The sequence below is a fragment of the Gouania willdenowi genome, chromosome 19, assembly GCF_900634775.1.
Source record: "Gouania willdenowi chromosome 19, fGouWil2.1, whole genome shotgun sequence".
Classification (NCBI taxonomy): Eukaryota; Metazoa; Chordata; class Actinopteri; order Blenniiformes; family Gobiesocidae; genus Gouania; species Gouania willdenowi.
Window position 1 is genome coordinate 21,430,923 of NC_041062.1, and position 13,712 is coordinate 21,444,634.

The window sequence follows — 13,712 nt, forward strand, 5'->3', positions numbered from 1 at the left end:
GGGGCGGGGCTACAAATCTGCTGCCAAGTCAGACAACTCTGTCAACAACACGATGGCTGAAGTCGTGTTTGCGTGAGGCTTTATTATAAATCCAACGTTACATCCTGAAATGCAAGTGAAAACTTGTCAGGGAGATCACAAATGTTGAACATTGCATCACACCAGACTGTGGTATTTGGGAATTATACAAAATCATGGCACTACTTTGAGGAACATTGTATTACTATAATAATGATTATAATCATAATCGTATATGATAGATAGATAGATAGAATGGTTCTTTTACAAATTCTCAAGCTGAAACCAAACGTTTCTCACCAGCCACACAGTGTAATAATAATGATTGATATTTTATTTTTCTAATTTCTTTTGTGTATTTCACTTGCTGCAGGGTTATTTATCCAAGTTCACTTCTGTTTATTTTTCCTTTTTTGTTGTGGGTACCATAAATTATGATGACTTGATAGTTCTAAACTCAGGATTAGGTGTGTGATATTTTTTTGTCACTGAACTCTGATCCAATCATCTGCCAGTTCTCTGCTGACAGGTGGGCGTTTTCCCATCATGCACGGGGCCATGTAGTCTCTGCAGTTGCTATTGGGGTACTGCAGCGGCTGACCCAGATGGCAAGTCTCGTTGGGGTCTCACGAGCTTTCCGTGCCCCATGTGCCCGTGACATCAGAGCAAGTCTGGAGCAAGTTGGTCAGAAATCTAACCAGCATGCACCGTGCGTCTGCAGTCGGCTGTCAAAACTGTGTTTGTCTGGCTCATCTCGAATGAGCCTAGTATAGCATTCTATCCGTACGCAAACGCCACTCATTGGCCATTTAGGTCACAGTAATCTCCAGCCCAAACTAAAATATCAAACTTACTAAGATGGAGTAAGGAGCAGAAGGAGGTGTTTTCTAATGGCCCTTTTATACACCACCTCCTCCCTCCACCTGATTACTGTTCAGAATCAGGTGGTTTAGGTGAGAAAGGAAGGAAGGGTAGGCTGACAGGCCGCAAGGCACCAGTCGTAGTAGTGAGGTATATATTTATTTACATTGAAACCGATCGTTATTCATAGTTGTAACATGTTGTTCATTTTTGAACCATTCTGTGATGAATGAGTTCTATCTCATATATGTATATATATACATACTAGGAGTGGGAACCTCTGGGTAGTTCATGATACGATACGCGATACAAAACTCACGGTAACGATTATCTCACGATATGACTATCCAGCGATTGTCGGTATATTGGTCAGAAATCAATCTATGATAATCTATGACACAAGAAAAAAAAAGATTAAGTGAAAAAATAAAATTTTTATTTTATATTTATGAAAGACAATAAATTGAAAAAGTGTCCTATGAACAGTGACACTATTTTAGTGAAACATTTCTGTACATAAGTGTCAACATACCAATGTAAATTATCTCTAATAGTGCTTTCTGTAAACAAAATAGGGTCTTTCTTACCAGTGACATCATTATAGTGTAATATTCCAGTAAACAATATATCGGTTTCTTCAACAAACAGTGACAACATTTCTGTGAAGATGTACCTGCACATTTTAGTGAAAAAGCAGAAAAGGTTTTGAAGAAAAAAAAAAAGTAAAAATCGATACTTAGCGTGAGCATATTGATAATCGATCGTGCGAAAAAATATTGTGATATATCGAGATATCGTCACACCCCTAATACATACAGTGCATATAAAAAGTCTACACACCCCTGTTCAAATGTCAGGTTTTGTGATGAAAAAAAATGACACCAAGATAAATAATTTCATAACTTTTTCCACTTTTAATGTGACCTATAACCTGTAGAATGCAATTGAAAAACAAACTGAAACCTTTCAGGGAGGTGAAGTAAAAATATAAAACTGACAGAATGAGGTTGCAAAAGTGTGGACACCCTCTTATAACTGGGGACGAGGCTGTGTTCGGATTTAATCAATTACATTCAAACTCATGTTAAATTGGCGTCATCACACACCTGTCACCATTTAAAGAGCCTCTGATTAACCCCAGATAAAGTTCAGATGTTCTAGAAGCTTTTCCTGACATTTTCTGTAGCCACATCTTCCAGCACAAGCCATGATCCGCAGAGAGCTTCCAAAGCATCAGAGGAATCTCATTGTTCAAAGATATCAGTCAAGTGAAGGGTACAAAAGAATTTCCATGAAATTAAATATAACATGGAACACAGTGAAGACAGTCAATCAAACTGATGCTGGTTTGAAGGCAGAGGTTTGTAACACTAAATGTTGCACATTTTGATTTGATTTTGAAGGCTAAAATAACATGTTATAAATGATATGAAAACTGTATTTCTGCAGTAATTCTGCTTTCTGTTCAGGTGGTTCCAGTCTAGTGGAGTCAGAGCTGCAGGCCGTGCTGAAGAAAAGGATCATGGTCATGGATGGAGGAATGGGAACTATGATCCAGCAGTGGAAGCTGGATGAAGAACACTTCAGAGGAGAAGAATTTAAAGAGCATCAGCTGCCGCTCAAAGGAAACAATGATCTCCTCAGTATCACACAACCAGATATTGTTTACAAAATTCACAAGGTATCTCATCCAGTGAGGGAGTGGGTCCATCAGTGGAAGCGTAGTTTGTAACCTCTCTTTAATGTGAACAGGACTACCTGCTGGCTGGTGCTGACATCATAGAGACCAACACATTCAGCAGTACATCCATCGCCCAGGCAGACTACGGACTGGAACACATGGTACTCTCTCTATCTACTTGACCGCTGCAGGCCTAAATCACTAGATTCTGAGCTGACCACATTGTCAAGTCTGTTTGGGTTTTTTTCACCACTGCCCAACTTAATAGGCCAGAGAGGAAGACAGAGGATGCTGAGAACAAGTCAATGCTTGTTTGACAGAAAATGATATTCAAACTATTTTCTCATGCTGGGATTTTATATATGCGTTTAAAATGAAGAAACTAAATTTACCAGTACTTTTAGTTTTAGTTAACTTGATCCCTTTTAAACAGTATCCGCTCAAATGATACTTGCACAATAAACCCATACACAATATTCTGTAAATCAAACCTAAAATGGACTCAATTTATAAATAGTTATTATAAATAGTTATAAATCCTTAGTTTTAAATGTATTTTTACCTAAAAAAAAAATTGTATTTCCAATTAAATATGTATTCATCTATTTATAAAAGCAAGAAACTTCTGCGTGTGTGTGTGAGTGTGTGTGTATCTCCCCGATGTGGTGTCTGTTCAACCTCAAACTTTGTCAACGACTTCCACATACCCCGAGTGTGTGCATTTGGTTCACCAGTTCATGACGTCACTGTGTCGCAGTTTGTTTAAAAAAGGTCAATATTAAAAACGTTTTGTACTGCTAATAGTTATTTAAGTTAATAATTAATCGTTATTTAGAATTATTCAATTCAACTAAAGACTTCATTTTAATGATTTTAATGAGTTATTAAACCAAATAGTTCCCTTCTCTAAACTTAACATGTCTCTAATCAAATTGACAACAAGAGATGGCGTTTACCTGATCAGGCCATACCATCTTGTATTTACATGCCTGTCAAACTTGTGCCTTTGTCCTAGTATTTCCTCCATAACGAACATTAACAGCGATTAACATACCGATGGCGTCTCTGCTCTTCTCTCACACAATTCACTCCCGTGTCAGCTGGATGGTTCTGTTTCTGAGGTTGCTTTCTCTGGCAATTACACAGCTTCTCCAGCTGATCCAAACCAATCCTAATGGCCCACCGCCCTTTTAAGGCCCTGTCCCACGTAACTATAGACATTCCCGAATAAGAAAATGATTTAGTTTAAAAGAATGAGAAGATGAGAAGAAAAGGTACAAATAAGAAAATGAATATTTATAATTCTTCTTTGGATCGTTTGGACTTCACACATATTCTACATGCGGAGAGGAAATCCTCACCAGCTTCTGTGATCTCACTGTTTTCTCCATCTTGGACCTCAGCTGAAAGATTTAACAGAAAAGTGCAGCACGGAGGGTCTCTGTTCAATTATGCAGTTATTTATAGATGTGCTGCTGCAGCAGGAACCACACACTCACTCTCTCTCTAACGGTTCATCCAGTTTTCACCCATTTTAGGAGAGGACTTAATTATCTACTAAGATGTTGCTGGACAGTGACCCTACCATGTTTGACGTCTCATTGATAATAGTCTTAGATTGTTGTAGCGCGTGTTTTCCGGAGTTTTAGCCCTCTGAAAAGTTACTCTCATGACGCTTCTAAAAACAGGCTGATTTGGGGCCTTCATGCATATGCACAAACACGTCAGATCATGTCAAAGGTGTTACAAGGTGATATAACGACTACTAAAAATGGAACTAATTGTGAGCAATCACACTGCACTTCAGATTATCTATATACTAGATTATCTATATACTGAACATAGATATATTATCAGTGTATAAAGGGACTAGTGGTTAAGGGAGCAGGCTTGTTATCATAGGCTCAGTGTTTCTTATATTTCTGGTCCATCACTGTGGGATGTTGATCAGTCCTTTATATTAACCCTAACTGCCCACTGCTCTAAGGGAGGGGTTAAATGCAGAGAACACATTTTGTGTATGTAGCTATACACATATGACAATAAAGTATCTATATAGAACTGCAGTGTTCGTTTTACCTGGGAGGTAGTTTGAGAGGGAGGGGCTCACATTCTTATAGGGTAGGAGGAGTCTCCGCGATGTGACGTTTGAAGCTGATTTTTTTTACAAAATATGGAATAACAAGGGAGATAGGAAACTCTTGACTTTGTCCCTCTGAATGAGGCTAAAGGAATGTAAATCACTGTAGCAAAACCATTAGAAAGTGATTTTTTTCATAATACTGCCACTTTAAGTCACCTGGATTATAGATCCTGATAACTTTTCAAGCAGGTGTTGTTTTACTTCTTAACAGTTTTCCAAACTAGGATTTTCTTTCTCCCATGCAGCGATCTTCCGACAGAGTGGCGTTCTAAACGGTCCGACTGGATCCCTGGTCCCTGCTGGCCCTTCCCCAGAACCGCCACTGCTTGCTGTTACATTTAATTAAAATATTTTGTCTCAATCATTATTCATTGCTCTCAGTCCTAAATGAACAGTGGCGTAAACTTTCAAAAACAAGCCACTTACGTCATCAATCAATCAATCAATCAATCTTTATTTGTATAGCGCCAAATCATAACCAATGGTATCTCAAGGCACTTTACAGTAGAGCAGTCTCAAGGACGGACTCTTCATTTTATGGATACACACATATGCATATATACGTAAATACACATACATATGTATCCCACACCCAACATGAATTCATCATGGCGGCAAGGAAAACCTTCTGTTAAGCAGCAGGAACCTTGTGTGGATCCCATTCCTATGATGAACAGCCATCCACGTTATGCTGTGTTGGGTGTGTGCAGAGAAAAGGGTGGAGACAGAGCCGCTGAGTCTCTGTAACTCCACACTGAGGATCCCACGGACCTGCAAGACAAAAGCCAGAAGGAGTACAGGAGCAAACACACAAGGGAAGAAGCAGACATAGAGGGAGTGTTTGAGAGAGGAATGTGACCCTCTCCGGTCCCTCTCTAACCTAAATGACCTCTCTCTTAACGCCCTCTCCAACCTCTCTCCAACCGAGCATGCCAGACCCCCCCCGGCAGTCTATGCCTATTGCATCTTAATTATGAGCTATGAGCTGGTTCCTAACTAAAAGCTTTATCAAAGAGGAATGTTTTGAGCCTAACCTTAAAGGTAGAGAGGGTGTCTGCCCCCCGAACCGTGGTTGGTAGATGGTTCCAGAGAAGTGGGGCCTGATAACTGAAAGCTCTTCCTCCTATACTACTTTTAGAGACAAATGGAACAACGAGTAGTCCAGCATTTTGAGAGCGTAGTGTTCTGGGGGAATATTTGGCACTACAAGCTCCTTGAGATAGACTGGTGCCTGTCCATTTAGGGCTTTATAAGTGAGAAGAAGAATCTTGAATTCTATTCTATATTTTATGGGAAGCCAATGCAGAGAGGCTAATACAGGAGTAATGTGATCTCTTCTCCTAGTTTTAGTCAGTACACGTGCTGCAGCATTTTGAACCAGCTGAAGTGTCTTAAGCGACTTGCTCGGGCAGCCTGCTAAAAGAGAATTACAATAATCCAGTCTAGAGGTAACAAAAGCATGGACTAGTTTTTCGGCGTCGCCCTGAGACAGGATAGATCTGATTTTAGCAATGTTACGGAGATGAAAGAAGGCAGTTCTTGAAGTTTGTTTTATGTGAGAGTTGAAGGATAAGTCCTGATCAAATAGAACCCCAAGGTTTCTAACAGTTGTGCTTTGTGCCAGAGTAATGCCATCTAGGGCAGTTAGGCTAGCATAGGTTTCTCTAAGGTGTCGCGGACCCAGTACAATGACCTCAGTCTTGTCTGAGTTGAGAAGAAGAAAATTTTGGTCCATCCAGGCCCTAATGTCCTTTAGACAGGCCTCAAGTTTAGATAGCTGATTTGTCTCACCTGGCTTCATTGATACATACAGTTGGGTATCATCAGCATAGCAGTGGAAGTTAACAGAGTATTTTCTCATAACATTACCAAGGGGGATCATATAGATACAGAAGAGGATTGGACCTAGCACAGAGCCCTGAGGAACCCCGTAGCTTACTTTAGTGTACACAGAAGACTTATTATTCACGTGTACAAACTGGTACCTATCAGATAGGTAGGACTTAAACCAGTTTAGGGCAGTCCCTGTGATTCCAAGTAATTTCTCTAATCTCTCTAGTAGAATATAGTGATCTATAGTGTCAAAAGCTGCACTAAGATCTAATAAAACCAGCACTGAGAGTCGTCCTTCATCTGAAGCCCAGAGTAGATCATTATTTACTTTAACTAAAGCAGTCTCTGTGCTGTGTTGAGCTCTAAAGCCTGACTGGAAGTCCTCGAACAGGCTGTTGTTTTGAAGAAATTCACAGAGCTGAGCTGCCACAACTTTCTCAAGAATCTTTGAAATAAAAGGAAGATTAGATATAGGCCTGTAGTTTGCTAAAGTGCTGGAATCAAGAGTAGGTTTTTTGAGAAGGGGTTTGATTACAGCTACTTTAAAGGACTGTGGCACGTAGCCTATTGATAGGGATATATTTATTGTCTCCAACAAAGATGGGCAGACTAGGGGAACAACTTCTTTAAACAGCTTAGTTGGGATCGGATCTGAAAGGCAGGTCGATGGTTTGGAGGATGAAATAATAGAGTTAAGTTCCCTCATCAATGCAAACTAGGGATGTAACGATTTACTCAACTCCCGATACGATTCGATTCACAATACTGGGTTCACGATACGATTCTCTCACGATTTATTTTACAAAATGAGAATGTAGACAAATTTTTTTTTTGGGAAAAAAAACTAGAAAATACAGTACTATTTTCCTTTTATTTTTCATTGTCAAAAGAATTCCTTGATAAACTATTCAAAACAATGCAATTTAACTAAAAATAAATCTTGAATGAAATAAATAAAGAAATAATACAAATGAAAATGAAGCCTATTAATTTAAATTCTGGTTCTATAATAAACAATGCAAAACTGCATAATAGGTATTTTTCTTTTTAAAAGTGCAACTGAAAATGTATTTTGTGCCTTAACAATTGGACTTTAAAAAAAAAAAAAAACCCGTGATTGCACTGATTTACATCATATTTGTTTGGACCAGCAGAGGGGGCTGGTAGCACAGTGGTCGGTTGGCATGCAGATATTCTAGCAGTGAAGAAGAGAAGCTATGCTAGCAGACAGAGCTAATAGAAAAATGTGACTTTTACAGATATTCAAGTAATATTACAGATATTCTTTCGGTGCTAAAGGGGTAATGAATCATTTATTAACATATTTAAGAGTAGAAGGCGGACAGAAAGAAAGTATTAGCAGACTCCGCCCGCCGCCTACACTTGTGGTTAAAAAAAGTACTGCGATTCAATTTTCAGAAAATCGATATCAACCGTGATACCTATGAATCGATTTTTAACTGCCTTACGATTAATTGTTACATCCCTAATGCAAACACTATCTTTATCTGGTCCTTTGCTAAATTCCTGCAGCTTTGTTTCCTTCAATCCGACAGCTTCTGTCACTCTGTCTCCTCTGCACATGTTCAAACCATATCAGCCTGACTTCTCTGACCTTCTATGACTGCTGCTCCTCAGCATAAGCATAAGACGTTCTCACTCCAAAAAAAAAAAGTTCAGCTGTCTCTAACTCAGACTGTCTCAACTGTCCATCATGGCAGCTCTCGTTTTCAGAGGGAAAGATTGGTTCTGTCATTCAATCACACATCACCACCAGCGGTGGGAACCTCTGGGTGCCTCACGATACTATGCGATACAAAGCTCACGATAACGATTATCTCACAATATGACAATACTGCAATTATCGATATATTGGTCAGAATTCATAATACGATAATCTATGACATAACAAGAAGAGAAAAGATTAAGTGAAAAAATACAATTTTTATTTTATATCTCTGAAAGACAATATTAATAATTAATAATGTCCTATGAAGAGTAAGGTTGGGCATTGTTTGGATTATTCCGATTCACAATTTCGATTCCTGTTCTTCTCGATTCCGGTTCTTTGAGTTGTGCAGGTCAACAGGTCACATATTTCACAGGAGAATTTTATAATCACATTACACCAAAAAACAGACATTTGAGCAACTACAACTCAAAGGAAATCAATAACAATAAGCCTTAAGAATTTAATGTCATATGACACACGTGTGTAATACAATGTGTTTAAGAGAGAGGAAAAAAACAACTGCTAAAGTGACAGCGTGACTTCAATGCTCTCACTTGCTATAGTAACAATCAAATTGTTGTTAATTCTTAAATGAAATAAAACAAGAGGGTTAACCATGTTTTTACACTTTTCAGCATCCATTGCTTTTATTAAAAAGCAACATTAGATAAAACGATTCCTAGTTAAATTAAAACACCATCATGTATTGCTGCTCATTATAATAATGCTGTGATTAGTCCTCGGATCCAGTAGATATAGACCTGTCATTTTGATAAGTCTATATATTTATTATTAGTATTGACAGGTGTGGTTGATTCAGCATGTCACACACACACATGCACTAACGCTCACACATACACAGTACACATCTCTCCTATGGCTACGGTTGTGGATGAGGTGTTGGACCCAGATGCAGAAAGAAAGAGGATGACGAACGAGGGAATTCAAAATAAAAGTATTAGTTTAAGGAATCAGAAAACCAACAAGCAAATTAGAAAACAAAGATTAATCAAAACAAACTGATTGACTGACCAGAGGGGTATTCCATCTAACCCAGCTCAGGGTTAAGTCCAGGTTTACTGGAACGGGAAAACACCTTAGTTACCAGGCTTGGCTTAAGCTGCACTCTCATGAAACCACGTCTTCATTAATAAAGAAGTCATTTTGTGGTGCTTTAAAACACTCCACAAATATCTACAAATGGAAAAAGGAGTCTTTTAGACTTCTGTTATACTTTTTCTTTTTAAACACCGCTTTAATACAATATTTTAAAAGGAAATTAAACAGAATATCATGGTAAATGTTTAAATGTGATTTTTCGATACAAATGACGATAGAATCATTGTCATATTACATGTTTAATGTGTACCGTATTTTTAATTAGATGATCACAGTCTCCATGTGTTTAAACCATCAGTTCTAATATGTCTATATAAGGATACATGTGTATCCATCGCCTCCGTTTACAGCACGGTATAAATGTGTTCATTCATTGATCAGCGATTAACAATGAGAAAGCTCTGAATACAGAGAGGCAGAGGCTGTTCAGGGACAGTCACAAGGCATAGTGAAGGCAATGACTACAATTTCAACAAACACTCAAAAGTCTCATAAATGACATATCATTTGTTTGTGAGTTACAGCATCTATTTTATTAAATGCTGACAGGTGTTAAAAAAAACTCACATGATCAGTGTATGATCACATGCTTCAGTTGTTTTCTATGATTGTGTGTGTGTGTGTTGGGGGGGGGGGGGGGGGGGTGCAGCTTCACGTGGGGATAGTGTGTGTGATTGTAATATTTGATTACAGATGTTACTGTGCGCTGTGAGTGGGCGTGTCTTACTGTGTCAGCAGTAACGCCCATAATCAAGGCAGTTTTTGAATTTCCCCCTAGTGGCAGGTGAGCAGAAAGCAGGGGTTTAGTTACTCTTTAAGCTGAACACTGTCAGCTGATTGGCTCAGCTGGGCAGCTCCAAGCTGAGAAGAGTTTGATGGAATGGGAAAAGCCAGCAAGGTCACGGACGGCTTAGGTAAACCAGGTTTAAACTGTAGGCCTAGCTCTACTAAGAAGGCTTTGATGAAATACCCCCCAGGAACAAGACTTAATGACTGACTTGTAGGGAAAACAGAAGACAATGAATTAGCAACCATTCTCTGTCCAAACACACGTCTAAATAGTGAGGGATGCTAATAGGTAATGAAGCCCACCTTAGATCCACTCAGGAGGAGCCTATTAAAGAAACTGGAAAAAAAAAACATACATGTTAGGAACTCTGAAGAAAAACACCTAAGCCTTTTAAACTTTAACCCTAAGGCCATAAATGTTATTGTTGTGTTATACTGACCACAGTCGTTCCTCTACCCAGACCCAGGATTTAACACACACACACACACACAGACATCATGATGACTCTAGATTCAAGAAATTAGGAGCACAAAAACATTCCAATGCAGAAAACAGAGGATGTTGCTGTTAAAAGTTTCAAGAAGATCCAGTGCAAGCCTTGTTATCTATTAGATAAGATAACGTGATATAGGACATATTCGCAGTGTTAGCTAACCCTCCATACAGTTCTGTCAGATGTTCTTCCAGACTTTAAAACTATAGCGAACTTACCTGTATGTTAGACACTGAGCATTGTAGATGGATCTGTACTATATTGTTTACTATGGCGTTTTTTTATTTTTATATTTATTATTGTGATACGGTTCCCCATTTGTCTGAAATTAAGATTAATATGATTACAAGAACAGTCAGAAAGTTCCCTAAACATCATCAAGCACTACAACCAGCCCAGCTTGTATGGTTCTGGTGAACGTTCATACTGCTAAGATCTAATGGGTTCAAACAACCCAACAAAGCCATGTTGTCCCCAGTGTGAGGCAGTGTAAAGCCCTGAGGCTGTGAACCAATAGCTTTTAAGCTCTGCATTGACAACAAACTGGATGACTCGACTCATTTTAAGCCAAACAGGCACAGCAATAATGATTTCAAGCAGGGGTCACCAACCGTTCTGAAACTGAGCTGCTTCAAAGGTACTGAAGAAGCCAATGGGCTGCTGGTTTGATCACTTTTAAATACTAAACTTTCACGGTTTGACTAAATAAAAGGTAAGATTATAAGGAAAACTAGCAGTGACAAAAAGGTAGCTAATGTTTACTAGCCACTAAATACCTTTTTTTTTTTTTTTTTTAAACTAAAACACATTTATACTATTTCTGGGACTTAAACGCATTCATTGCGATTAATTAATTACAGAAAAATAACGCACTAAAAATGTAAACAATTTAACAATTTTGTAATCAACAAAAATATTTGATCACAATGGGCAGCTTCTTTAATCAAATTCTATTTGCAACACTTAAACAAATTTGTCCCGATGTTTCAGTGAAAATAAACATTTAAAGATGCTTAATTGAATACAAAAACGTATCAAGCGCAGCAGTATGTAAATCCGACATTGCACACCCTTGAACCAAGCAGCAGCCATGTTGAAAGTCTCAGGTCAATTTGAGCCTGATTCGCAGAGATTTCTGAGGAACACACACACACACACACAGACAGACAGACAGCGATTCCTTGCTTTTATAGAGAGATATACGTTGTACTTTATTGTCAGATATGTAAAGCTACATACACAAAATGTGTTCTCTGCATTTAACCCTTCCCTGAGGAGCAGTGGGCAGCCACGTTGTAGCACACGGAGCAGTTCAATTTTTATTACCCGTTATATCGCCTTTGACTTGATCTATTTTGTGTTTGTGACACAATGCGATGCAGCGGTTGGACAAAACAGTGGAATGTCACCTTAAATGGACTATTCCTGTAATAAGTAGTGGAGAGGAGGAGAAGAAAGCGACGTAGCAGCTCCGGTGAGCAGCAGCTGACTCACTAACTCCGCTGCTGCTGCTGCCGCACACACACACTCACAATAGCCGCTTAAATAGCCATGTGTTTTACTGTAATGAATATGCATAAGTAGGCCCCAAAACAGCCCGTTTTTAGAAATGCTCAGAAAGTCACTTTTCAGAGGTCTAAACTCTGGAAAACAGTTGAATTTGGGAAAATAAACTTCAAATACTATGTTGTCGGGGTTCTTAGACAAATGGAGATGGGTGAAAAATAGTATAATACTGGACCTTTAAAGGGTACAAGACCAATGAGATTATGGTCTGTATCTGTTTGCACTTCATCTGTGGTTCAAAAGATAAACTCATCACTGCCATCATGCAGTTTTTCATGTTTACTTACTGGAATCTGTCCAGGTGTTCTGAATTATTTGATACCGTTGGCTGGGATTTTTACAGTTTATTGCTGATAAATGTTAACTTGAGTTTTCACCTGTGCTGTAATTCACCTTTTAGCCAAACTGAGATGTTTTTCTTCAGTTAGTTTATTTGTTTTTACTAGATTACAGCTTTGCCATATGAAAGGCAACCCCCTTTAAAATCTTCTGTATTTGTTTTTCAGGCCTACCGCCTCAACAAGGCTGCAGCAGAACTTGCGAGAAGAGCTGCAGATGATGTGGCCAAACAAAGCGGTGTGGCAAACACTTCCAATCGACTGGCAGATGCTTCAAACTTTAGTCCTGAGTTTTTCTAATACGTGTCTGTTATCAGGCTGTAAACGCTACGTGGCTGGAGCAGTGGGTCCTACAAATAAAACCCTGTCCGTATCACCTTCAGTGGAAAGACCGGACTTCAGGAACATCAGTTAGTGCCCTCACCACCTTCTATATTCTGGAAAAGAAAGAACATTCACCATGCTTTTAGCAGCAATAGTTTGATTTTTACTGTTTAAAAATCTGCAAAGCCTCTTCATTTATTAATACTTCATTCACACAACAACTTCTAGTTCACCATGGGCTTAAAGTTATCCATGTGTCTTTTTAAAAAGAAAAAAAGCACAAAACCTAAATTATTATCACCCTTTGAGAGGTTCAAATCTGATATTCTGGTATGGTCTTCTGTTAGGCTTTTTGTTTGACAAAAAAATACATTTGATTGTCCTCTTAAGTCATGGAGAAATGTGTGTTTGCCCTTTTAAAGCCTTTGATGAGCTGGTAGAGGCATACACGGAGCAGGTTCGAGGTTTATTGGACGGAGGAGCAGACATTGTCCTGGTTGAAACCATATTTGACACTGCCAATGCCAAGGTAGCTTCTGTTGACATTAAACGATGATGATGATGATGAATAATTTGATGACTTCAGTTCTCTATCTTTACAGGCTGCCTTGTTTGCCATTGAGCTGCTGTTTGAACACACATATGAAAGAAGACCTGTTTTTGTGAGTTTGTGCATTTCATTAAAGCTATAAAATAAGGAATAGGGGCTTGAATGTGTAAAGTAGAGCTAATTATTTTTCTTAAAGGGGCAATCTTGTGAAAAATTTACTTTATAATGTTTTTGCTACAGTGACATACATTCCTTTAGCCTCAT

At 38.6% G+C, this 13,712-nt stretch overlaps 1 protein-coding gene across 1 annotated transcript in view; it reads left to right on the plus strand.

Annotated features, from left to right (window-relative positions):
* Positions 1-13,712, plus strand: part of mtr (5-methyltetrahydrofolate-homocysteine methyltransferase) — a 60,870-nt gene that overhangs the window by 2,298 nt on the left and 44,860 nt on the right. Inside the window, exons 2-7 of the mRNA XM_028475702.1 lie at positions 2,349-2,560; positions 2,632-2,721; positions 12,743-12,812; positions 12,892-12,984; positions 13,321-13,427; positions 13,501-13,560. Of these exons, the coding sequence (XP_028331503.1) occupies positions 2,349-2,560; positions 2,632-2,721; positions 12,743-12,812; positions 12,892-12,984; positions 13,321-13,427; positions 13,501-13,560 (632 nt within the window). The remainder of the gene's footprint in view (positions 1-2,348; positions 2,561-2,631; positions 2,722-12,742; positions 12,813-12,891; positions 12,985-13,320; positions 13,428-13,500; positions 13,561-13,712) is intronic.